Source organism: Pelodiscus sinensis, chromosome 5 (assembly GCF_049634645.1).
Source record: "Pelodiscus sinensis isolate JC-2024 chromosome 5, ASM4963464v1, whole genome shotgun sequence".
NCBI classification, from domain to species: Eukaryota; Metazoa; Chordata; order Testudines; family Trionychidae; genus Pelodiscus; species Pelodiscus sinensis.
In genome coordinates this window covers 131432353-131459906 of record NC_134715.1, presented here as the reverse complement: position 1 = coordinate 131459906, position 27554 = coordinate 131432353, and the positions used below count along the sequence as shown (strand labels likewise).

Sequence of the window (27554 nt, the reverse complement as noted above, 5' to 3'; positions counted from 1 at the left end):
CGTGTTTCAGTCCTGTATTTTGTTTAGAATAAAAACATCCGAGCTGCTCACTGCACACCTTGCATTCCTGCTAGCCGGGTGTTCAGGCAACAGTATAAATTGCAGAGACAGAAGCTACCTGTCTGCCTCGACAGCATTAAATCCATATGCAGGACTGTATCACACACAGAAGAGTATATAGACGTATGTCACTGCTTACCTACAGCAGGGAACGGCACGAACCTCTGGATCAAGAGACGGGTGGCTGGAGTAAACTTGTTTGCTCTCTGAACCAGAACATTAAGGCCCACCTGTAGATGGAGAAATGAAAGAAAATTAAGAGCATTTAGCGCCAAACAGTGGTGCACATCCCCGGGCCTGCAGCAATTAAGGAGTAGAGCTCCTAACAGAGACAGAATGAAACTGAAAGGGGAAGAGACCTTTGCTTCGGAAATGATTCAGAAGTTGAATTCATTCAGGTAACCTTACTTGTAGCCCTTTCCAATGCTCCCATCCTCCTCCCATTGTCCCACAACGTCCAGCCCTCCACTGCCACTCACCCAAAAAAAGGCGGGATCCCTTACAGTGTTACTCTTCTGGGCTTCTTTGCATTGCCTGTAATGTGAAGTTTACATTTTCTATCCAGCTAACCTCACCCCTCTAGCAGAGTTTGGATTGAATAGTAGTTTAGCCATGTAGATGGCAGCATATACTTGTAATAGCAACAGATCCCAGATATCATCAGCTGGGATCAAACCTGGGACCTCTGGAGCTTAATGCATGAATCTCTCTACTACATTAGCTAGAAGACAACTTTTTTAGCAGAGGCTCATCAGCTGGTCTAGGTGCCGCATCACGCAGGCATTGGTTCAATAACTGTATCTTTTCCGCCCATTTCCTGAACGACACAAGAGGCACTGCATTTTTACTGCAATCCCTAAGTAGCAGCATTTATGTAACCCAAAGCAACAGTGTGGGTCTTTGCTCAGCTATTAAAGGGGAACAAAACCCTACAATCTATCTGTGTGGGTTACAGATTAAGGCTGCTCAAAATGTTTCCATCAAAATTTCCTCCCCCCACGACTCCGACAAAAAAATCGAGTTCTCATCTAAACACAATTTTATTGCAGAAAGCGTCTGCTTTTCTCAAAAACTTTCTGTTTTTCAAAAGTTTTGGCTGTAATTCATTTGACAGTTTCTAAGAGAGTCAGCCAGAAAAAGTGCAATGCCGAAAATTTTCAGCTGCTGAAAATGTTTTGGTTTTCAGTGATTTCCATTTTCTTACCAAATAAACAATACATTTTCTTTAAAAAATCAAAATTGTTTGTGGGGGGAAAAAACTCCAACATTTTCTAATCAGGTCAGTTACAGATGCACATGCAACGTCGTTGTCCTTTTGGGGGGAAATGCTGAAAAACACCATTACTATTTAAACACTGCGTGAACACAATTAGAGTTTTCACACCCACAGCACCCTTCTCAATCCAAGCAATTTTCCACTGGAACAGAGAGTGACACTCCTAAATGGTGGGCTGCCACGAGGGCAGAAGTCTGGACTTGATGTCCTCTCGAGGTCCCTTCCAGTTCTCGTGTTCTAGGATTCTCCTTCTCTGGAGTATTTCTCTGCCAAACTGTCCTTTTCCACATTCACATGATATCACCCCCCCATTCTGGTATTGGTGGTGTTCAAAAAGAATCATTATACACACATTTTTAAATAATCAGACAAATGTTTCTCTTTTCCTCCCCTTCTTCATTCTCAGCATTTGCTCATACATTCCAAGTCCTGGAAAATTTAAGCCCCAGAGATGAAAGTGTTGGGCCCAGAAAAACAAGGCCTGGTCAACATTATGCTAAGGAAAGTTAACAAAGGCTAATTTCATAGGCCTCTGAGTATTCTTGACCAGATCCAGGAAAGTGGTTCAGACAGAACCCTCCATGCTGGCTCAGGTTATAAAAGTAAGATAAGTGATAAATTACATATTTGTACCTACTGCGGCTTGCTTTGGGAACTGGTCAGAAACTCCCTGTTTTTGTTCCCCTTCGCTACTCTTACCTCCCTATTTTTTGCCCTTTGTTTGTACCCGATTCTTTTGTCTCCTTGTTCCTGGTACCTGCCTTTTGTGATTGATAAGAAAGTTGCTGATGCATTATGAAGCGTTTCTGGCCACAATGTATGGTTGGCTAAGATATGCATAGATATTAAAAGTTTCTAGAAAGGGGGGTAAGTGGCTTGGGTGAAGAGCTTATGACACGACGGAACTGCCTTTATAAGCCTACCTGTTACTAAAATCGGGGCTGCTTCTCTTTGGAGACGGGCCGCTCTCTATTGTTGTGTGCACTCTTCAATAAAGAGCTTGTGATTGGACTCTGCTGGTGTTGCCTGTCTCTCTGCGGTCAGACAACGAACCGAGCCGTCTGGGCTAGAGTCCCTGACAAAAGCAAGCTTGGAAAAAATTGGGGTTTCTAAATGCTCAGACAATGCTAACCACAGCTGCTGGTACCACTACACTTCTAATGCAGCTGCAGTGCTTATAGATTTGATTCACTGGATCTGCCACGATGTCATATTTTGTTTTGCTATCGACCTCCTCTGCGTGCAGCTTTGAGCGCAGGATGTGAAAGCAAAGTGCGGGCGCAGCAGCTTTCGAAAAGAGAAAAAGGTTGAGTTGAGTCACTGCTGTGAAGTGGCTGATAATAAAAAACATTTTACTGTCAAATTCAATTGGGTGCCACAGATGAATTCAATCTTCTGTCTAGAGCAGCCACCCTGCTGTGCATATGAAATTAAATGTTGATACGGATTTAAATCCAATCTCCCCAAATTCTCAACACAGGGACTAGATTTAAGAAACTAATGAGGGTTTGTTTTTACAGGTTTTAAATTATTTTACCCAATCTGTGAACTCTTTCCCGCAGGCCACTAAGTGGAACCACTGGAAACAGGAAAAGGAGAATGCACTGAAACATACAGGTATTTATGATCTCAGATCATTGCAAACAGAAGGACCACCAGCAAAGACTTATTCATGGGTTTTAATTGTGTGGGCTGGCCAGAGGTATAATGACCAGTGGGCCAAATGCATGACGGAGGTAACTCAATGCTCATGAAATTACTCCAGGGATGTATACAGTTAATTATTATTTGTTCGTAGCACCACCAAGATCTGGCCCCATTCTGCGACGGCACATCAAAGAGGCAGTCTCTGGACTACAGAGTGCTTGCTTAGTAGCTTGAAAATAGCATCACTTTCTCTTTCGGATCTCCATTTGCCTCTGGCAAAGTATTTTCCCCTCCTATTTTTCATGGAGGGTCTTTGCCCCACTTGCTTATTGTCATCATCCTCAATGCAGTCAGCTCAGTGCTGAGAGCAGAGTTCGCTCTGGATTTTACCACGAGCGACCCAACATTTGGTGCTTTTCTGAAAGCCCCACCTCCTGGAGTCAAGGGATTATATAAGAACCTTAACTCTTACATTATTTTTTTCCCCTCATGGTTGCAGAGAAATCTTAAAGCCATGACGCAAGTGTAACCTCAGAAGGCAAAAGTTAGTTAAGTAAATGCCTCTTACTTTGTGACTGTGTCTACACTGGCACCTTTTTCCAGAAATGCTTAAAACGGAGCAGTTTTCCGTTATAAGTATTTCTGGAAAAAGAGCGTCTATATTGGCAGGATGCTTTTCCGGAAAAGCCCTTTTTCCGGAAAAGTGTCCGTGGCCAATGTAGACGCGCTTTTCCGGAAAAAAGCCCCGATCGTCATTTTCGTGATTGGGGGTTTTTTCTGGAAAAGACTACTGTGCTGTCTACACTGGCCCTTTTCCGGAACAGTTTTCCGGAAAAAGGACTTTTGCCCAAGCGGGAGCAGCATAGTTTTTCCGGAAAAGCAGCTGATTTCTTACAGTAAATCGTCACTGCTTTTCCGGAAATTCAAGGGGCCAGTGTAGACAGCTTGCAGCTTATTCCGGAAAAGCAGCTGCTTTTCTGGAATAAATGGCCCAGTGTAGACACAGCCTGTGACTTTTCTGAGGTCTGGCTAATTTTTTTTTCGGGGGGGGGGGGGGAAGAGGAGGCGGGAGGCACAACCCTGAGTTTGTTCGATCCGGCTCCCCCTCAAACCCACGGGGAAGAGCTCCCACTCAACGCCAGATCTGGGATTTGGGATTGCTCTGAGGGCTGTCTCGGAAACTGCAGAGTAACAATACCGGAGGGTCGCCAACCACGAGGCGTTTTTATTTATTTTTCAGTGATGGATTTTTTACAAAGAAAGCCACCCTGAGAACTCCACCACAAAAGCCAACAGCGCTTCCTCACTACCTCCTACGAGTCAGGAGACTTGCCTGGGGGACAGATTACCCAACAGCTGCCTGTTGTAAGGCTCCCTGCATCTTCCTTTGAAGCACCTCCTTGGAGACAAAGATGCTGGCCTCCATGGTCTACGGTTTTGACTCAGTCTAACAATTCCGATGGTCCAGCTTAATGGTGGTATTTGAACCATCTCCTCGCCAGTGTCTGCAAAAAGAAATCCAGACCTTCGGGAAGGGATCTAAATGAGACTCATCTTTCAGCCTCATACTCACCAGCATAAAAGGGGCCACGAGAGGGCCTGAAACATAATTAATACAAAGGGTGGGTCAGGACAGACACAGCAGAAGACTCACCGGAACTCAGATGTGAAGAAGGAAGGAAATTGGAAAGCAAGCGGGGAGAGGACAGGAGAAGAGAGTGGGAAGAAGTATGGGCTGGAGCAAAGGGAGAGAAGGAAGCCAGAGTGCAGTCCAGGAGCATGGGATGAGAGGAAGGCAGGAGAAGGGAAACTATGGAACCAGAGCCAGCGTTAGCAGAGACAGTGGACGGAGGCTGAAAGGGAGAGGTTGGTGGGGGGCAGAGGAAATGATCTTTCGATTGAAGAAGATGGCATGTTCTTGAGCAGAGAAAGAAGAGATGGCGCAGGGGCACATGAGGAAGGAGGGATGTGGTGAGGAAGCAGGACAGAAACGTGGCACGGGGAGTCACGCAGGGCACTGACGGACGAGAATCTTAGACTTGATTTGGGAGGTGACGAAGACCCAGTGGTGGGACTCAAAGGAGGGGAGCGGCATGGTCTGCATCCCTGTAAGTACACAAAAGATAGAGAGTCCTCTGGCATAGACGGGGGAGGAGGAGAGGGGCTTTACTTTTGACTGCACATCAGCAAATGGGTACTGTCCTGTACAGAGGTAGCAGCAAGCCCCCGAGTCATCCAGCAGGCCTGAGGAGGGTGCAGGAAGCTGCCCTGGCAGCAGTAAACGAGAAGCCACCGCAGCAACCAGGGAAAATGCTGTAGCGAAGAAAGAGGAGCCTGCCGGGAAAAGGCAGCAGGTGGACACCGCAGAGTTCCCGCGAGGTGGCAAACCTTTGGGTGACACGGAGAATACTGAGCTACCGACCCACAGCGCCTAGTGTGCATTCAGTGAAACTGCACGCTGCTGTGTGGACATAAGTGTGAGGAGACGCACCGGCAAACGCAGCGCAGCGGGAACGCACTCCCCCGCTTTTTTGGGCTGACCTGTCTCAACAGGTCTTGAAATGGCCAACTCCTGTTGGTAGACACGTCCACGGGCAAGTATGGCTCCTTCTGAAAGATACGCGGCAGCTCCAACGGAAGTGATAGGGTTGAGGAAGGAACGACGGGGTGAGCTCCTCCGGCCTTAATGGGTAGCAGGTTTAAAAATAATAAAAGAAAGTCCTTCTTCACACAGCATGTAGTCAACCTGCGGAACTCCTTGCCAGAGGAGGCTGTGAAGGCTAGGACTATAACAGAGTTTAAAGAGAAGCTAGATAATTTCATGGAGGTTAGGTCCATAAGAGGCTATTAGCCAGAGGATAGAATTGGTGTCCCTGGCCTCTGTTTGTCAGAGGCTGGAGAGGGATGGCAGGAGACAAATTGCTTGATCATTGTCTTCAGTCCACCCTCTCTGGGGCACCTGGTGTTGGCCACTGTGGGCAGACAAGATACTGGGCTAGATGGACCTTTGGTCTGACCCAGTACGGCCGTTCTTATGGCCTACAGGCTAGACCACAGCATCGTACTCGGACAGGAGCCGATCCCCCATTAATGATCACTTTTAAATCCAGACTGAGTGTTTTGTGCAGAGAGGCTCTATGGCCATGTTACGCAGGGGTCAGACTAGCCACCCTCCCAATACCCCACATAAAGCCAAAGTAGGAAAAAAGGACCAATTAATCCTGCACCAGGAGGAGAGCAGGAATGATACTGCTTAATGGCTAACGAACCCCAGGTGGGGGAGGAGCCAGGCTAGGCATAAAGAGGGCAGCTGGAAGGAACCCTTCCGCCATGCCCTGGAGAGACGGGGAGCTGGTGCTACACAAGGAGGCGTTTTATGGGGCACAAGGCCAGAGATTTTGCCTGGCAATGTTGCTGTTGTATGTTTCTGGAGTTCAGAGATGACCATGACATTGCTGATCGGTTTGGATTCTGCAAACAGGGGAGTGGCCGATGGGGCTGGTTTGAACTGGGAACTGCGGACAGGCTGCTCTGGGCTACTTGATTAACAGCCAGCCTGCTGCTGCGAGGTTCACACGGTGTGCGCGTCTGCTCTGCTCCACAGACCGTAGCTCCAGTATAGATGAGACTTCGCCTGGCAGAAAGATTTTGAGTCCAATCTTCAGGCTCCAGCAAGCACCCAGAGAGGTAAGTGGCCTCGGGGAACAGAGGAGGTTTCAGTGGTGACCAAGGGTGGGCCAGAAGGCTGTGAGGAAACATTAGGAGTTATCCAGGGAGATAGCAATAGGGTCTGGGAGCAAGCAGATGGCAATTGCTAGACGTCGGGTCCCTGGGCTGGAACACGGAGCAGAGGGCAGGCCTGGACAGAGAGCAGAAGAGCGACAGAGAGTTTATATCGCAAGACTTGGTGACCACACAAGGGGAGGACCATAGCAACCTGGCCAGAAGGCCGAGTCGTGCAGAGGGAGTAACCTAACTTCAGAGATGGCAGAAAGAGGGAACATCAGACTAGTGGAGAGCTAGTTCCACGACGAGCCACAAGGAGGCCCCACAGCCATGGGTGCCGACTTCCCCTCTAGCCATGGGGCTGCTTGACCCTCCCTGCCCCAGGCCCCGCCCCACTCCAACCCTGTCCTGCCTCTGCTCTGCCCCCACCCCGTCCCCTTCCCCATAGCCCCCAACCTGCCTCTTCCCCCACCACCTCCACAGAGCGTGTCCTATCCCTGCTCCTATCCCTCCTTGAGCTTCCCGAATGCCACAAATCAGCTGTTTGTGGCACCCTGGAAGTGAGGGGACGGCAGAGCAGGAACTGGTTAGTGGGGCCACCAGAGGCTGAGGCACGTGAGGGGGACAGAATCACACAACAATAGAGCACTAGAACAGGAAGGGACCTTGAGACGTCATCGAGTCCTGTCCCCTGCCCTCACGGCCGGGCCAAGCACCATCTAGACCATCCCTGACAGGTGTCTGTCCAACCCGCTCTTAAATATCTCCAGGGATGGAGATTCCACAATCTCCCTGGGCAATTTATTCCAGTGTTTCACCACCCTGACAGTAGGAACTTTTTCCTAATGTCCAACCTAAACCTCCCTTGCTGCAGTTTAAGCCCATTGCTTCTTGTCCTGTTACTCAAGGCCAAGGAGAACAATTTCCCCCCTCCTCCTTGTGACACCCTTTTAGACACCTGAAAACCACTATCATATCCCCCCTCAGTCTTCTCTTTTCCAAACTAAACAAGACCAGTTCCCTCAGTCTTCCCTCCTAGCTCATGTTCTCTAGACCTTTAATCATCTTTGTTGCTCTTCTCTGGACCTTCTCCAATTTCTCCACATCTTTCTCGAACTGTGGTGCCTAGAACTAGACACAATATTCCAATTGAGGCCTACACAGCGCAGAATGGAGAGGAAGAATGACTTCTCGTGTCTTGCTTACAACACTCCTGTTCATGCCTCCCAGAATCATGTTGGCTTTTTTTTGCAACAGTGTCACACTGTGGACTCATATTTAGCGTGTGGTCCACTCTGACCCCTAGATCCCTTTCTGCCGTGCTCCTTCCTAGACAGTCGCTTCCCAGTCTGTGTGTGAGACACGGATTGCTCCTTCCTCAGTGGAGCACTTTGCATTTGTCCTTATTGAACTTCATTCTATTGACCTCCGACCATTTCTCCAGAAGTGAGCGTGGCTGCTGGTGAGTGATCAGCACCCCCTAACCTTTCCCCGAGGGTGCTCCAGCCCCACGGCACCCTCCCAGTGGGTGCCTATGCTCTCTGCAGTGAGTAGCAAACCCTGGGACAGGCCCCCTTTGACCTTGGAATTCATGAAGTTGTGAATAAGGGTCCCATCCGGCTTTAAAATCTATGAACAGTCAGGGCAGGAGAGAGGCAAAGAAATGGGAGCAGGCGTCTTTGGGAGTTTGCTCAGGGCAGGGCTGCCGGATTCAGAGCCACATACTCACGCACCACAAAAGTCAAACAGGCAGAGAGGGCGCATCACCTGCTCTCGGAAGCAGGAATGGGAGGAAAATCACTGAGTGACTGAAGCCATGTTCCTGCTAAGCCCTAAGGAGGCGTCAGGTCACTCTCCCTCTTCTCCCTTGCCCTGCGTTGGGCTGACCTCCTCCTCCTTCTAAATGTTCCTTTACGGCACTGAGTGGTAGGCAGTCCTGAGGCCGGTGGGTGGCCTCCGGCTCGCTCGCTCAACCTGATGATGGGCTATCACACCAAATTCACAGGCTGTCAGTGCAGCCGCTCCACGCCACTCGCAAACAATTATCGAGACGAGGGAGCTGGGATTGGAAAAAGCCACGGGGTACCTTCGCCGAGACAGGAGAGTGAATTGTGTGCGCGAGGTGGTGCCTGAGTGGGGAGGGCGGTGGGGAAGGAGGAAGAGGAGAACCATGCAGGGGAGAGCAGTGGCGGTGGGGAGTAAAAGCGGCTGCTGGATCCCTCTGTGCTTAAGCACGTCACCCGAGAGCACACAAGCCCGTTCCTGCCCGGCTGTGCTTACGGCTCCCGGCAAGCCAAGCACAGAGCAGCCAGGAGGCCCTTGGCAGCCCGGAGAAGGAAATCACTCGCGTGGGGGTGTCTATAGTGCTACCGCTGACTCTCTTCTGGTGGCCATTTGATGCAGGTGGTCTTTAGGAGGGAGGGAGGTGGCTCAGGGCCCTGGACCAGGAAGGCGTTCTGTTCACAGGAGGAAAGCGTGGGGAAAAACTAGAAGGCCGGCTGTGGAAGAAGTGGGGGAGCACGGCCACAAGGCCAGTCACTGAGGAAGTGGGGGGTGTATGTCCAACACCACATCTGAGCCTGGAGCTCAGGCTATCAAGCTCCCCTTGTCCTGTTGGCTTCTGAGAACAAGTCCAGCCTGAGCCACGTCCTCAAAGCAGTGTCTACTCAGCTATCTTGAGGGAGCGCGCATGAGCCCCCCAGCACACGTCTGTGTACCCAGGCCGGGAGGCGGACTCCCAGAGACAGTGTAGACATACCCTTGGGGTATGTCTAGACTACAGGGTTTTGTCGACAGAAGTTTGGTCGACAGATACTGTTGACAAAACTTCTGTTGACAAAGAGCGTCTAGACGACATCCAGTTCTGTCGACAAAGCAAGCCGCTTTGTCGACTTAACAGTGTGGACGCAAAGGACAGCGTAGATGCAATAATGCCTTCTATCGACAGAACTCTGTCGACAAAAGGCATTATTCCTCGTAGAATGAGGTTAACATACGTCGACAAAACTGCTGAGTTTTGTCGACGTTATGTCGACATAACTCAAAGGCAGTGTGGACGCAGGTATAGTTTTGTCGACAAAAGTCTACTTTTATCGACAAAACCCTGTAGTCTAGACACACCCTTAGTGACTAGGTCAGAGATGTAGACTGAGGCTAGATTACGCAGGCCTTGAAGACAACGAAGAAAGTCAAAGAGCTTCCTACTGAATGATCAGCTCACTCCTACTCAAATAATCCAAGAATTCAAATAAGAAAAGGGGTAGTCGCGTTAAGCCTGTTTCAGCAAAAGCAACATGGATCTGACAATGTGGTTTCCGGCCCACAAAAGTTTGTGCCCAAATAAACGTGCGAGTGTTTAAAGGGTCACAGAACTCCTTGTTTTTATTTAAAGCACAGTGGAATTAGAGCAAAGAAATCGCAAAAGAGAAAGACCTCGGACAACATAGAGAAGATCTACTGAGACTGAAGGACAACAACTGGGGTACTTCTGGAGTCAGCTAGAAGTTTTGTCTCAAGACAGAGTGAAGTGGAGGAGACTTGTAGATGACCCATGCGCTACTCGGAGTACAAGGGTTTGAGGAGGAGGAATTAGGGCACGAACCCAGAAGAGGGGGGACTTGGGTTCAAGACCTGCTCTGCCACACACTTCCTGTGTGGCTTTGGTCAAATCACTTGGCCTCTCCAAATCTGTTTCCCGTCTATACCATGGAGATAACTTGTGCAAAAGGCTTTGTGGACAGGCTACATCTGGTTTTAGAATGGCTTATTTCAATACAGCCACACTTATTCCAACGCTGACTTCAGCTACGCTGAAATAAGCGTCCACAAAGCCTCTTGCACGGCTTTAGCTCGGCCAGTTTAAATTTACACTTTAAATAACACCTCCCATGCAAACAAGCTCCCATTTAACTTCAATGCGATTACTCAAGTCAAAAGTTAGGTCCACACTTAGGTGCCTGACTGAATCGGGACCTAACCACCCCTCAAAGATAATGAAACCAATCTCAAGCAATGCAGCTGCACTGGGCCTCACAAAATACTTTGTTGGTTCTTTAATTGCTCGTGTACAGAACCTTGTCCGCTTCACAGTGATTGTTTGAAATGGCAGAGTGCCTATCGGGGTACAGACAATGCTGGAATCTGTTCATAAAAGTGCACAAGAGTTGTGCTAAGTCTAGAGTTAGAGCAGCCCTAAAACTGCATATGCGCTAAACAGCGTAATTGGTTTTATTACAGCGCTTCCAAGGAAAAAGGTATTATATCTGATACTGGCACATTTCAATGTTTATGTGACATGATGGGCCATCAGCAGCAGGGACTGAACGCGGGTCCTCCAGATCTAAAAGCATAAAGCTCTACTGCCTGAGCTAAAAGACTCAGCTGTCATTAGGGAAAAAGATGACGGCCTTCTTCTGTCCTATCTGCAAGGCAAAGGAAAACGAGCAGGATAACCATGGGGCACTTCAACTGGAGAGTGTCGTCCGCGGGAGGTCTCATGCAGCCAGTATTACAACATTCTTGGAATTTCTAAACATTGCAGATGACAAATTCCTAACTCAAAAAGTATTACCGCTAACCAGGGGCAATTCTTTATTAGACGGTCCTACCAGATACAGAAGAATTGATCAGAGAACTAAAAATTAATGGGAGCTCAGGTATAAGAGGTCAGGACTTCATCACGCTTATCATGCACAAGCAGAATAAAGTACAGATCAGTAACACGCACCCACATGCTTGACTTTCATAGGGCTAATTTCACAAAGCTGAAAACAATTATAAGATAAAACTAGAAGACTTACCCAGCATTGCCTGGGTCCTTCAGGGCAGGGGGCAGGCAGTATGGGTGGTGTAGGAGTCAGCACAGGGCCTTGGGGATGAGAGAGGGAGGCAGGAGGCTAGGGACATGGGGGGTACAGGAGTCAGGGTGGAGGATTGAGGAGAGGTTCAGGGCAGGGGGCTGGGGTGTGGGGCGGGAGTGCATAAGTGAGGGTTGGAGTATGTTCAAATAAATCACACCCAAGAGTTTTCAAAGCAGGAAATCATCATCACCTGAGTGGGCGTGTTTCCAGTGGAATCCGTTCTTGGTCCTACCCTATTTAACATTTTTATCAATGACTTTGAAGATTCCATAAAATGATCACCAACACAAAAATTGGAAAAGTAGTAAAAAATGACTAGGAGAGGTAACTGATACAGAGCAATCTGGATTTTGCCCACGAAAGCGCGATACTATATATATTTTTGTTAGTCTCTAAGGTGCCACAGGACTACACGTTTTTAAAGCTACGGACTAACACGGCTAATCCTCAGACTTGATAAACTAGGCACAAGCAAATCATGAGTTTTAATATGGCTATATGTAAATGTATTCATCTAGGAGCAAAAAACATAGACCGTACTTACATAAAGGGGAGTGGATTCTATCCTGGGCAGCAGTGACTAGGGATGTGAATAGGTAAGCCATGGGCTGCTCCAGCCCCGCACAGCTGGCGACTGGGAGCCAGGAGAGCCAGTCCCAGTCCCTGGTTCAGGGACTGGGAGCGGGAGCCCAAATGTTAGGTTAGCCTAACGTTTGACCAGGTAACTGATGAACTGGGATTTTACACCTCTAGCAGTGACTCTGAAATAGCTGTGGGACCATGGCGAATAATCAGCTGGACATGAGTTACCAGATTGACTGTGTAACCTAAAGAGTTCATGCTATCCTGGGATGCATATCAGGAGACTCTAAAGTAGAAGTAGATAGATTATTTTACTTTTGTATTTGGCACAAGTACGATTCCTGCTGGAATCCTGTGCCCAGCTCTGGTGCTCACAACTCAGGAAGGATGCTGATAAACTGGAGAGGGTTCAGAGAAGAGCCAAAAGAATGATTAAAGGACTGGAAAACCTGTCGTAGGTTAAGGGGTGCACTGGCCACTGTCTATAATTACCTGCATGAGGAACACATATTTAATAATGGGCCTTTCGATCTAGCAGAGAAAGATCGAACATGCTCCAACAGCTGGAAGCTGAAGCTCAACAAATTCAGATTGGAAATAAGACAAATTGTTAAGTGAGGGTAATTCACCAGGGATGCAATTTACCAAGGGATGTAATGGAGTCTCTATTTCTGACAACTTTTAAATAAAGATCAGGTGGTTTTTATAAAAGATCTGCTCCCGGAACTACTCTGGGGAATTTCTCTGGCTGGTGCTACGTGGGAAGTCAAACTAGATGGTCTCCTCTGGCATCTATGAAAGGCTGAAGCAGACTCAAACCAGGTTGTGATACAGCCACTGGAGAGGTCAGGTCTTACACCAGGTCCTCTGAACGGGAGACTCATCCTCCGTGCCATCAAGCTGCAAGGGGTGAGGAGGAAATTGCTTCCTGTTGTTGTCTACCAGAAGCCACGCCCACTAACAGCAGGCTGCTGATTGGACGCTGCTGGGTGCTCCTGACCCATCTGCCCAGACTCCGTCTAGAGGCTAAGTTCCTGCCTCGTTGCCTGATTCCGGCTCCTTGTCCGTGTCACCGTGCCTCTTCCTGCTACCTGCTTTCTTACCCTGACCTCAGTTGCTGACTCTGGCTTGACCCACGGTGGGACTTCTGCCTCTGACCCTTGGCATGACTTTGTTCCTGCGCTAACCATTAGCTCAGACAGCCCACGTGATAGGCCCCGATAGCTTGCTCAGCCCAACCTTGATCTCACTGCGGACTCCTTCTTGAACCTCTGGAGTGAGCATGGGCACTGCTGGGTGACCATCACCTCGGGGTTCTGTGAGTTCTCAGGAGCAGATCTGCCCTTCAGGCAGGAAGCCAGAAAGGGAGAGACCAAGTGCAAGAGCTGCAGACAGGAAATGGTTTCTTGCAGGAGCAAGCCATCAGGAGAGGGGCCCTCCGGTTAACCGGGAGTTAGCTGGTAAGCATGCCAATAAGGCATATGCTTTCTGGTTATCCAGTTAACCTCCCTAGAACACAGTCACATAGCACTGACCAACTGGGACTCTTTCTTACAAGCATTTGCCAGTATTTTCGATGGCTGCACTACTCCCTCTCTTCCTTGCCCTGACCCCAGTTGTTGACTCTGGCTTTGACCGCTGGTGTGACCCTGATCCTGACGCTACTCCTGGTTCCAACCACTAGCTCAGACAGCCCATGTTACAGGCCCTGACAGGAGACAGGCGGCCACAATGAGTAAACCTGGGTTCCATTTAAATGCAGTTGTATTTATTCTAGCTCAAACACACCTCCTCTGCCCCTCCCTTTCATTTCAACATCCAGTCACGGTTGCTAAGTGATAAGCCCATTGTTATCTGTCACTTAATTTACAAAATCCAAGCACTGAAAAGAATCTAAATGAACAGTTACAGACACACTGATCCGACGCTGCCCCCACAACAAAGACATGCGTTAGACATAGACAATGCAAACAAAGGCATATGGGGTTGTATTGTTTGCCTCCCCTCCCCCATCAGTTTTTAAGTGGGAGAAATTCACAACAGCCCCGCAGCCAACAGAGGGCAACATGTTCCAGCAAATCTATGCTCAAGCCCATGATTCCTAGCAGATGAGTTACTGGATTTACTTCCAGCTTTGCTTGGGAATTCAATCTGTAGCCATCGGAAAGTATGGCCAACAGCAACCTTACACACATTAACGTCCATTCACAACAGGGATTTAATCCCAATTATAACCAGAAATCTGGAGGTGCTCAACTATGGAGTCACCATGGATGCCTTCCTGTGGAATTACATATACCACACATCAGGGATGTGATCGTGCAGTCGGTTAATGATTAACCGTTAAGCTTTCGCTTATCGGTCAATGCTCCCGACTACCCACATCTCCCTCTCCCCTGTCCCTGTGGCTTTGCCAGTAAATTTTTTAGAGGGCTGGCCAGCAGCCTGGCTTAGTCCCGGCTTGTGCCGGTACAGGGAGCTACCTCCTGCTGTGGCTCTGCATTAAAAGTAATTTAGGAGCTGGTGGGCAGGCAGCTTGGCTCAGTCCTGGCTTGTGCTGGGTCCCTGGAGCTACCCCGCTGCAGCTCTGCAATAATACTCTCGGGACATGGCACGAGACAGGACTGACCCAGGCAGCCTGCCTGTCAGCTCCTAAATTACTTTTAATGCAGAGACGCTGCAGGGGTAGGTGCTGGATCCGGCACAAGCCGGGACTGAGTGCTTGCAGTGTGAACCCTTATTGATTAATCGTGTAGTCGACAATTTTTTTTGTTGGCTGCATGATTAACAAGTCACACGCTTCTTAACATCCCTACCGCATCCCTGATCTCACTTACACCATGTTCTCACTGGTATAACTTACTGGCCATCCAGGTGTGAGACCAGAAGGATGCCAACAGTTTACCTGCACACAGCACCTCTGTGATGGAGGCACCAGGTGGACAAGATGGGAGAGGTCAGCAGTTTAGCCAAAAGACACTGAGAAAAGCCCTTACTGTTCTGAGAAATCCAGTAGGATCATTATACAAAGCAGGCAGGACCTGGGGGTTACAGTGGATGAGAAGCTGGATATGAGTCAACAGGGCGCCCTTATAGCCAAGAAGGCTAATGGCATATTAGGTTGCATTAGGAGAAGCATTGCCAGCACATCCAGAGAAGTGATTATTCCCCTTTATTCGGCTCTGGTGAGGCCATACCTGGAGTATTGCGTCCAGTTCTGGGCCCCCCACTACAAAAAGGATGTGGATGCACTGGAGAGGGTCCAGCAGAGGGCAACCAAAATGATTAGGGGGCTGGAGCATATGATCTATGAGGAGAGGCTGAGGGAGTTGGGTACATTTACTTTGCAGAAGAGAAGACTGAGGGGGATTTGATAGCAGCCTTCAACTTTCTGAAGGGAGGTTCCAAAGAGGATGGAGAGAGGCTGTTCTCAGTAGTGACAGGTGGCAGAACAAGGAGCAATGGTCTCAAGTTGTGGTGGGAGAGGTCCAGGTTGGATATTAGGAAAAACTATTTCACTAGGAGGGTGGTGAAGCACTGGGATGGGCTCCCTAGGGAAGTAGTGGAGTCTCCATCTCTAGAGGTGTTTAAGTCTCGGCTTGACAAAGCCCCGGCTGTGTCGATTTAGTTGGGTTTGGTCCTGCCTAGAGCAGGGGGCTGGATTTGATGGCCTCCTGAGGTCTCTTCCAGCTCTATGGTTCTATGATTGGTTTTGAAGACTTGACCAAATGGTGCTCCTCCTATGCACTGTATTGAATGGAACTCCATTTATCTACCTTGGATAATCCTCAAATGCTTTGAAACTGTGGTTCTGAGGAACTTAAGTGCTGCAAATCTGATGCTTAACAGCCAAATCCAAAAACTGCTGAAATCAATAAAAAGAGTCTTATTGATCTCAGCGCCCTTTGGATGCTACTTTCTCAGAATCTTATACTGCTGTATCAGATTGTTGTTATTTTTTATTTTACTGCTAATACCTGATGCAAGCTAGGCCTGATATCATCCCACATTGCCTCTGATCCTTCCACTTGGCAGAGAGCGACACTCAAGTTTTGTTAGTCTATTAAGTGCTACCAGACTATTTGTTGTTTTTTAAGTTTATCCTGTACAGGCCAACTCGGCTACCCCGAGTTCTTTTCTTGCTTACTGTCTCCAGCCTCACTACCTTACATTTCTCCACACTGAGTTACCAAAGCTATTTGCTCATTTCTAATTCTCTCTCGGTGTTACCACTGAAGCTAATCAGAAACCAAATTCCCCTTCTGAAGGAAATGCTGAATGGTTTTGCTCTGCAGTGGAAAAAAGTCAAAATTTACCATGGAATGGAAATTCTATAATTGAATTTCAGAAACACTGAAATGTTTCAAGTATCAGAGAGGTAGCCGTGTTAGTCTGAATCTGCAAAAGCGGCGAGGAGTCCTGTGGCATTTTGTTAAGATCAAAATGTTGCTTCAACTTCTATGTTCATACCAATCAAACCAATACAGAAAAAATGGTATGTGTTGACCTAATCAAATTTTCAACAAAAATTGATCCTTTCCCACAGAATATCCTGATTTCCATCGAATCACCATTTCCAATGGAAAACTATTTCACTGGAAAGTTTTCAACCAATTCTACTTACCACTGTCCTTGTTCCATAGCAATTGCTACTCTTATCCCTCCTGCTCACAACCAGTATAATCATTGCAACACTACCTTTTCCTTCTTGCCAGGAAACAGCAACATAGTACATATACAAAAGCAGTTATATACAGTATCATGAGATTTCAGGGTAAAACCCACTTCATCAGATGAGCTTGGAACTGGGTTTTACCCATGAAAACTCATGATACTATATATTTTGTTAGTCTCTAAGGCTACATGTACACAGCAGAGCTTTTCCCAAAGTAGCTATTCCGCATCTTAAGAGCAAGCCCATTATATTAAAATATAACGGGCTCGCTACTCCGAGGTCCCTGTAAACTTCACTGCACGAGGGATAAGGGACGTTTCGGAATAGCGCCTTATTTCGAAATCTGGCCCTGTGTAGACAGTGCCAAATTGTGAAATAAGCTATTTTGAAATAACATCGAAATAAGCTATGCAAATCGTTACCTTATTTCAAAGTAAGGGTGCTGTGTAGACGCACTCTGTGGTGCCCCAGGACTACTCATTGTTTTTAAAGTTACAGACTCACACAGCCGCCCCTCAGCAAATCAGTTATAATACTGATGCTTGCAACACCCCGATAGTTGTGTCTGTCTATGGAGAACTCCCACAATGCAGTAAGCACACACAAGACAGTAGGCACACAATAGTCAAGCCTCTTCATCTGATTTGATTAGTTTTTCCTAGTGCAAGGTTAGTCTGCTCTGCAGTACGACAGCAAAGATAGTAAAGAACTGGCACATGTGCTCTGCCACTATGGAGCTCTGCGTACAGAAACTTGTTTGGTCTCTTACCAGCAGTGAAGGCATTCCTGAAGCAGAGAGAGCATCCTCAGAATCTGCTCTGACTGGGTGGCAGGGAGCACCAATTACCTTTGGAAGGAGCTGAATCCAACCCTCACAACTGGTAGGCTGGCTGTAGCATAGGGTCACTGAGGATTGACTGTATTGATAGGGTGCAGCAGAGAGAAAACCTCAGCTTCTTTCTCACGACTGAAGGAAAGTTCATAGGACTGTCGTTTCTTGGATCCTTTCAGTTTTCAAGTTATCAGCTATAGAGCTGCCAGCCTATTCTGGAGTTATATGCTGGATGGAGGCTGGCTCTAACTTCCCCCATTCTCCCGACAGTCACTGGATTCCTTGCTCACCTCAACTGACATATATCTGATTTCCTGCACATATTTATTCTTCCTCCTCTAGAAAACGTACTTCCCACAGCGGCACTGGTTTCCCCTTTCTGCTCGGAGAACTCTGAAGCAAAAAACTGATGTATGTATTATTTCAGCGATGTCTGTTGATGCCAAGTTCCTCTTATCCTTTAGACAGCCCAGAGTGTATCATTGATCTCATCCTGTCGTGCCCTGTTGTACCCTACAAGCGCCTACAGTTTAGTGGATTATCTGGAATTGGGTTCCAGAACTGCCACGTTCTGTTTCTAGTTCTGGCTTACTGGGTGGCCTTGGGCAAGTCCTTTTAGTTCGCTCTGCCTCAGTTACCCCCTCTGTATAACGCAGATAATAATAAGTGTGCTTCCATTGTAAAGTACTTCGAGACCTACAGATGTGAGGCCCCATGTAAGTACTAACTCTTAAGATGTGTCTCGGCTCCTCTGAGTCAATGATTTCTCTCCTGTGGAGTCAGCCAGGCAGCAAAGAACCAACCAGAAACAGTAGATTTGGAGCCATAGCCCTCCCCTTTCAGACCCTCTGGTCTCTTGGGGTATTTCCACAGAGCATTGTGGCACCCACAGGAGCTCCAACCCTGGAACTATCGGCTTGTACTTACGTTATGAAAATAGCTGAAGAGACAGTGCTTGGAAGTTGTGGCTTGGGATGGAGTTTCGCTTCAAAGCACTGTCTCCACAAGTATTCTCAGAGCCCCAGCGGAAGCCCCGCTAGCCCTAGCTTGTCCACCCAGGCTGGGATACTAGATCCTGTGATCTCCAAAGGCCCTCTTGTGGATTGAGAACTGGTTAAAAGACAGGAAACAAAGTGTAGGAATACATGGTCAGTTTTCATAATGGAGAGAGATAACTAGTAATGTTCCACAGGGGTCTATACTGGAAACCATCTTATTCAACACCTTATTCGACCGGGCCGCAATGGGCGGGGTCTCTGCTCCTGCTGGCTGGGCCCTCCGATTACTTGGTGACTTGGTAAGAATGTCGGTGAGGCTAATGCTTACTGAGTAACCCTTTACAATCTAATCCACTCTTAGCCCTTGAAAACCCCTAAGGCTCCACTAGGGGTGTCTGTGGGGAATTCAACCCTACTGTGACCCTGTCCTCCCTTAGGCTTCCAGGGATGCCCCTGCTCCCTCCTGGGAGCCTCAATAGGCTGCTCTAGGCCCCTCATGCTCTCCTGGGCGATGGCAGTCAGACAAGCATCATCTCCACCCGAAAGGCGGCCTGCCATCACTCACCTGAAGGGAAAGCAACGTTTCACACCTGCACCCACTTCTTTTCCTTTTACATAGGAGACTTCCCTCCCCAGTTTTTGCAGTGAACCCACATGCAGAAGGAAGCCCCTTAGATTGAGCGTTGTGATGGTGTTTCTACAGCTGCCTCCAACTCTTACCCTGAACTGCTTTAAGTTCTCGCAGCCTAAGTGCAAGGGATGGCTGACTCTTTGCAGTTCAGTGCTGGGATTAGTGATGGCTTCAGCCCAAGCCCCTAAATTTTTGGAAGGTTTGGGCCTGAAAGCTAATAACTTTTACAATTATTGTAACTGAAAATGGTTGTTAACAGGAATAATCATGTGCTTGTCTCTTATTTAGTATTCTCGACACTTCTAAAGCTTAACCCATAAGATTACAAGTAAAGAGTTTTCAGATCATCACAAACTCCTCTGACTTATTACAATTGCTGGAGCTGGAATGTTTGGGAAAAAAATATTTTCAAGTCCACCTGGTTTCTCTCGATTCCTACTAGTGTTCCCTGGCTTTGTCCGTCTTGTTTTGGGAAGCCAGCTGACATGAATTGTACTTCACATATTACCACAGCGACCAGCCAGAGAATCACGAATAAGGGGTAAATAAGCACTAGTGACAGGACTAGGGATGTTAAATTTAGATTAATTAACTAATCGAATAGTCAATATGATTCCCGCACTTGACCTGCACTCCCTGCGGGGCGTCTGCTTCTACCCGCTGGGGCTCTTGTATATTTCAAAAGCAGAATTGCAGCATGAGTGGACTGCTTCTATCTCCCCCGCAGCCCCCACCCGCAGAGATGGTGCTGGGGAGAACTGGCTTTTAAGCTGGCTCCCCTCCAGCATTGACTCCTGCTTCTCCACCTTGCTGCCTCTCTCTGACAGAAAACTTTAAAAGTCCACTTACAGACTAACTCAGCTACCCCTCTGAAAGGAGGCGACTAGTCGCATTACTAGTCGATTATCTGCTAAGCTGATGCTTATCGGATAGTTGACCCGTTGCTTATATCCCTAGACAGGACTCCAATTGTTGAAAAAGAACAATTACTGCTGAGCATTCAGAAGATCAGTTAAGTGGATAGCAATCAAAATAAGAGGCAGAAAGACAGCTTGCTTTGGCAAGTGTGCCGAGAACAAGATAAAAATACACCAAAATCTCAGAGAGAGAGAGAAAAAAATGTAGGTTACTTACCCGTAACTAGAATCCTTTAAACATATTGCCTCCACAGAGCCACGCTCTAGGAAGTTGTATGGTACACTGCGACAATCCAACGGTCTTTAAAACAGTTAGCCTAGCTCTAGAAAAGCACTCATTTGGGGGTAAGCCCACAGCTCTCTAAAGAGTCCTGTCTACCCTATGCCCTCTATTCTTGTCCAGAACTCAGGAAGTGTATATCTGTGGAGGCAATACATTTGCAGAGAATCCTAGAAAAACCATGTCAATCAGTGATAGGAGGGATCTGTTAAATCTGCTATTTCATCCCCTTCTTCCACTGCCAAGGAAGGATTAGTGCCTACAGTATGTTCTCTAGTCCAGTTTTACATGGCTAATTTATCTGGTAATTGAGTGGGTGAAGAAAGAAATGCCCGGACCTGGTGCCGTTTTCTTTCCCCGACCAGAGTAAGTTTCACCAACAAAAGTACTGGTACACTCAGCGCTAGGTTGGCGAAAGAGACTCCACTGCCAACATAGCTATTGTTGCTCGTTGGGTTATTTATGCCGGCAGAGAGAGCTCTCCTGCTGGCAGAGCACAGCTACATGGGAGACCTGACAAGGGCACAGCTGTCATGGTAGAGATGTGCCTTGTAAGATCCATAGTGTAGACACTGCCTAAGGCTTTGTGAAGTTGGGCCAAACGGACCTGCCTCAGGTCCCAGAAGAACTCTCTGATAGATGAAGGATGTCAACACAGGTCTCTCGCTTCTGAATGAAAACCTTGCTTAATGGCCGTAGAAGCTGTTCACCAAATCTGACATACACCACCAGGCCTGATTCTCCCCTCGCTTCTGCTGGTAAAAAGCAGGCATTGCTCCACTGACATCATCTGAGCACCATGGGATAAGCGCGAAAAGAACCCCTTTTGTCCTTTTCCCTAAGAAAACCCATTTAAATGATCCCCAGCAAAGATGACAGCCTCCTACAGAAATGCACAGCAAGGAGGCCAGAATGGAATTTAATTGGGGAGCTGATGTTCCTTATTGCATTTGAAAGAGTGTGGAAAGGAAATGAAAAGGAAAAAAGGACAAAAGGAAAGGGAAAAAGGAGAAAGGGAAAGGAAGAAAGAAATTACCTCCTTTGGTATGGGATGCTTCATGAAAGTCACAGGACCAAGCAGAAAGGAAATGAATTTGTAAGAATGAAAAAAGCAGCTCAAACCAGGAAATGCCACTTCTACAATAATGGGGAAAAGATTGTTTATAAAGCATTGCAGAGCTTTGTGGTTAACTGCTAACCACACAAGACCAAATTCTGTTCTAAGTTACACCTCCTTCCACCTCAGTTGGTCGTACAAGCGTGAGAACAGAACATATCCCACTGTGGTTAGCTACAGGCAAAGGGTATTTAAATTATGGAAACGTGACCTAAAATCAACAGATTTGTCAAGACCTTTCTGTACTGATCATACTGCAAACATGGAAGGGACTCACTTTAATTAATACCAGGTCTCTGCAGACCACTGGAGATAATGGCACTTGTTTTCAGGTCATCTAGTATTAATAGGCTCACGCTGGGAGGTGATCTGTTGCTAATTGACAGCAGAGATCAGTTAATGAGGTCTAGGGCCTTAGAATCCCCAGGAACAAAAATTAAGGCTCTTTCTGATTTTTTTTTTAATTTTGTTTGAGACACAGATGTGGGATACCCGTTCCAGAAACTTGGCTTTGGCTGTTAACCCAGACATCTGCAAAAAGTCACATCTCTGCATAGCTCAAGGGTCTCACGGAGAAGGTTTACATTTCAAAACTACCCTAAAGGGAAGGGTGCTCCAAGTGAGGAAGGGAGACTGCTTGGCCCAGACGCTGTGTAGCAATGACACTGTATAAACACACACAGTCAAACCTGTCCTGCAGGATGTGTTGTTCCGATTATAACTCCAACAGGACGGGTTAACTGGATGGAAACGAGTTAGGATTAATTATAAATATGAATGTTCTATATATATTTACAGCACAAGTAGATGTGAAAGCCCACAATAGCTTATGAGAACGCTACTAACGGCGGTTGTTTATGGGGAGGGGTTCAGCTTTGTCGGTGGAGGGTCCCCTTCTGGAATCTACTTTTGTTGCTGGTCTGAGAGCTGCTGACATTCAGGAAAGGGAGAAAGGGCTATCTGCTCTCAGGCTTTTGCCTGCTCCACGTGCGTGCACCTAGGGGAACGGCTCCCAACCTTTTCAAGCATTCAGGCCCCTTTTCAATCTATTACAATTTTACAATGCCCCCCAAACAATAAGCTGTTTTCAAACATTCCATTGCTTGATACTGCGGCAGCCAGCACGCCCCTTGGCCCACGCTGCTTCCTCAGCTCCCACCCTCTCCGTCCCCTGCCCGTCCATGGAGGATACGGCAAGGGGACTCTGGTGGCCAAAGGCAGCTCCTGCCCTGGTACTCCACCCTTAGCTAGGCACGGAGCCCTGGGGGAGAAAAAAAAAAGAAAAGGAAAAGAAAAGAAAAGTGAGGATCAGGCCCATCGCAGGACTGGGACAGGGAAGGGAGCTGGTGCATTAACGGCAGCACAGCTGGCAGCAGGAAGACAGGTGGTCATGAACGGTGATCCCTGGGCAAGAATCACTTGGCGGAAAGTTGCAGTCCAGCGATGGGCCCGATCCTTACTTTCAAGATTTCGGCAGACACCCTACAGATTGGGAACCATTGACCTAGGGGGCTAACAGTTTGTACCTGTTGCAGAGAAAGGTCTGAGGTGTGTGTGGGGGGGGAGGGAGGGGTGATTGCTTGATGAAATACGGAAGGGAAAAAAGGGCCAAATTCAGCAGTTGTATAAATTGTACTGAAAACTGCATGCAAGTGGTAAAGCAGAGTAACTTGGCAATTAGTAACAGTAAAATGAGAGTGATTTACACTCAGAAGTGGCAACTTACATGAAGAAGGGAAAATAACTAAGCCCTGGTCTGACTACACTACACAGTTAGGTTGAGGCAAGGCAGCTTACATTGACCTAACTCTGTGAGGGTGAGTCTAGACTACGGGATTTTGTCCACAAAAGTGGACTTTTGTCGACAAAACCATACCTGCGTCTACACTACCGCCGAGTTCTGTCAACGTAACGGTGACAGAACTCAGCAGCTTTGTCGACAGCGGTAAACCTCATTCTACGAGGAATAACGCTTTTTGTTGACAGAGGTCTGTCGACAGAAGGCGTTATTGCATCTACACTGTCCTTTGCGTCTACACTGTCATGGCGACAAAGCGGCTTGCTTTGTCAACAGAACTGGATGTCGTCTAGACGCTCTTTGTCGACAGAAGTTTCATCGACAGTATCTGTCAACAAAGCCTCTGTCGACAAAAGCCTGTAGTCTAGACGTATCCTAAGTGTCTACACCAGAGGTTGGCAAACTTTCCTAAGTGGCGTGCCAAGATTTAACCCTCCTGCCCTGGGCTGTGCTGCTCTCCTGGGAGGGTGTCTCTCCACTGCGCACCCTGTGGACCACCTGGGTCAATGCAAACCTTTCCGCAGACCACCAGTTCCTAATGGAACTCACTGTTAATTACATAATTATGCCTGAGCCATTTTGCTAGTGCTGCAGCTGGGGAGAACGGTTTAATTTAAATGATTAACCAATTAAGCGTTTTAACTTTTTCATGTTAGTTTATCAAACTTCATTTTAAATAATGTAAAATATTAATTGATGTCCAACCCAAAAGGTTTCAATGTCTTTATGTATGGCAGGGTCAGGGAATCTTTTTTGGGTTGGGGCCACTGACCCACAGAAAAAATCAGTTGGGAACCACACAAGTGAGAAGCAAAAAAACTCCTCTAAGAACCCCCAACCCTCACTGATGTGGCCTCCAGTGGAGACACCTCACTCTTCTGGCACTCCAGCCACATGGGGTGAGGGGAAGGGACGTGGTGGTGGGGCAGTGGATGGCAAAGTGGCCTGAAAATGGTGCCTCTGGAAGCCGGCCCAGCTGCCCGCCAGCAAAGCTCCAAGGGAGCCGTCTACGTGCTTTGGGGAGTGGGGGAGGAGGCTGCGCTGCTGTGCTGTGCTGTGCTGTGCTGTGCTAGGAGCAGTGGCAGTGCATGAAGCCATTTCTCGGTCGCTTTTTCCCTGCAAGTACTGAAATGTCCGGCGGGGTTTTCTGGGACATACTGTCGGCATAGATCCAGCAGGGAGGCTCGTGTGCCAGTGAAAACCAGCTCATGTGCCACTTATGGTAGGTTGTCAACCCCTGGTCTACACTAAAATGCAGCTCCCGGCGACGTAACTCCCCCACCACACTGACTTAATAACTCCACCTCTCTGAGAGGTGTAGCGCTTGGGTTGATGCAATTAGGCCAGTGCAGTGTCGGTGTAGATGTTCTGTTGCTTATATCGACTATTGCTGTATTCAGGAGCAATCCTGTACTGTACCACACTTCCAGTTGAATTGGTGCAAGCACTCCTGGTTAGGACACACCATGCTGACATAGGCAGTGTAGTGTGCACATGCACAAGCAGTTGAATCATTGCAGACGCTGTATGCTGATGCATCTTAGGATGACTTACATTTGTTGTGCAGACTTGCCCATACACAAGATGCGTACGTGGAGTCCAAAGAATCCCAAAATACCTGACAAACTCTACGCTCATTCCTGCTGTCCTTACTCAGGGAAAATTGTTGACTTCATACAATCATAACACATTAGGGGCATGTCTAGACTTGCTTTCACTTTTGAAAGAAGATATGCAAATTCGGCACGAATTTGCATATCTTCTTCCGATCGCTTTTTCGAACGAGGTTCTTTCAAGAAAAAAAAACCCTTTTTCGAAAGAACTGTGCAAAACCTCATTTTTTTTAGGAAGAACAGTTCTTTTGAAAAAGGGTTTTTTTCTCGAAGGAACTGCGTCTAGACTACTTTCTTTTTCAAAAGAACCTCTTTTGAAAAAGCGAGCAGAAGAAGATACGTAAATTCACGCCGAATTTGTGTATCTTCTTTTGAAAGTGAAAGCAAGTCTAGACATGCCCGAGAACGGGAAGGGACCTCGAGAGGTCATGGAGTCCAGTCCCCTGCCATCATGGCAGGATCAAGCACCGTCTAGATCATCCCTGACAGGTGTCTGTCCAATCTGCTCTTAAATATCTCCAGGGATGGAGATTCCACAACCTCCCCAGGCAATTTATTCCAGTGTTTGACCCCCCTGACATATATTGCTTAGGGAGGCTGGGGAATCTCCACAGGACTTTGTAGGTCTGAGCATTTTATTTACACACAACACCACTGAAACTAGGGATGTCGATGGTTAACCAGTTAACCAGCAGCCCAGCCAGGATGGAGGAGCTCCCTTCTTGCCTGCAGTGTGCTGCAGCAGGTCTGGCCTGGCCGGAGTTACCTCTGCCAACAGCAGGCCTGGCCAAGCCAGAGCAGCCCAGGCCAAGCCAGAGTAGCCCCATGTCCACCCCTAGTTAACCAGTTAAACATTAAATATAACGTTTAACTGGTTAACCGATTAAATGAGATTTCACATCTCTAATAGAAACATAGTCACTGCTGCTGTGAAGGGCCGTAGCCTGCTGGCAGCTCCATGGAAGTGAGGGGGGGGATGTTTTGGCCAAGGCAACAGGGGAAAATCCCTACTCTTACAAAAACCACTATGGAGTTTTTTAATGTCCAAGCAGAGCCAATGGAACACTTTCGTTTTTAAGGCCATATTTGAAAGGCCTCCCTGAAAAGAAAAATCGCGGAGTCAACTCTGGACCCGTGTCTACCCCGGACCCGTGTCTACCCCACGCAGATAACGAACAGCTGAGTTGAACTGGTGCTCCTCGGGAGTCTAAGAATGGAACACTTGATAGTCACCCAACGAAGCCATAAACGTAGGGAACGTAAACTTGTGAGGGCTTGTCTTTGCTGCAGAGTTAAATGTGAATTACAACTTGAATATTGCCCATAATTCCAACCCTGCCCACACACAAAACCTTTAACTAGAGTGCGGTGGAGATTTTAATTTGGAGTTGGCCCACCCACTTAGGTACAGACTAACGCTCAAGTTAGCAGAACTCAGCAGCTGCTAATGCAACCAATCTGTGCAGCTAATGCAACCAATCTGTGCAGCGCAAGTGCCATTTTACGTGGGGGAGATAAATAGAGTGATTGACATTCAAGTTAACTTTCCAGTGAAGATATAACCGGGACTTCTACTACACAGAGCTAAGGTCCTGTGTACGCTAGCAAGCTTACACAGCCACACCACTGTACGGTAGCTGCTCTATTTCAACAGGAGAGAGCTCTCCCACTGACATCATAAAACCACACAGTGGCTATGTCTACACCGCAATGCTATTTCGGAATACTGGATTATCCCAAAATAGCTATCCCGAAGTTAACAGCAAGCCCGTTATTTCAGGCTCGCTATTCCAACATCCCTGTAAACCTCATTCCACGGGGCATAAGGGACATTTCGGAGTAGCGGGTTATTTTGTAGAGTGTAATGCCTCGGAATTGCAACGGCTGGCTGCCTATGGACAGAGAGCCCTTTTCTTGACATTCAGTCCAGGTTCTGACTATTAAAGTCAAGCCATTTCCCATTTCAAACAACTGATCTCTCCAAAAGATACACCATTAGTACAGGGGAGACGTTATTTCTTTAGAGGAGAGAAACAGAAAGTGTTACTCACCGCAATGGAGACAGCGCTTATGACAGCTCCCAAGTAGCCCTGGATGAACTTGGATGTTGGAGAAGGCTTCAGAAAGGAAAGAAAAAGTAACAATTTCAACACAGGATTCTGGTTATGAAAATAATTCTGAATGGATATGATTATTCTTAAAAAGTTTGGTTTTGCCACATCTGCTAGCTTATCCGTGGTCCTCTTAGCAAGTGGGAATGCTGAAATAACAGGAATGACAGCCTGGTGGCATAGGTTTAAACAGTGGTTATCAACTTGGGCAGTTGTTACCTGTAAGTTATGTGCTTGAGCAGCTGCCCAGGAGACAGTCAAATGTCGCCCAGCTGACAGGCAGAGCCCACAGTGCCCACCGCCAGCAGCATGTGTTTCGACTGGTGGTGCACATCCACACATGCCTCAGTGCACATAAAACTTATTCTAGACATGGATGGAACACCGGTTGTGGGATGCGTTTGGAGGATGTCACAAGTGCAGTGCTGGCAT

General features: G+C 47.6%; 1 protein-coding gene across 2 annotated transcripts in view; it reads right to left on the bottom strand.

Annotated features, from left to right (window-relative positions):
• The window catches only part of SFXN5 (sideroflexin 5), a 202505-nt gene that overhangs the window by 89707 nt on the left and 85244 nt on the right, over nucleotides 1-27554 (bottom strand). For both annotated transcript variants that reach the window (XM_075931041.1, XM_075931042.1), the window contains 2 exons: nucleotides 27063-27128; nucleotides 200-290 (listed from right to left, as the gene is read on the bottom strand). In XM_075931041.1, the coding sequence (XP_075787156.1) occupies nucleotides 200-290; nucleotides 27063-27128 (157 nt within the window). The remainder of the gene's footprint in view (nucleotides 1-199; nucleotides 291-27062; nucleotides 27129-27554) is intronic.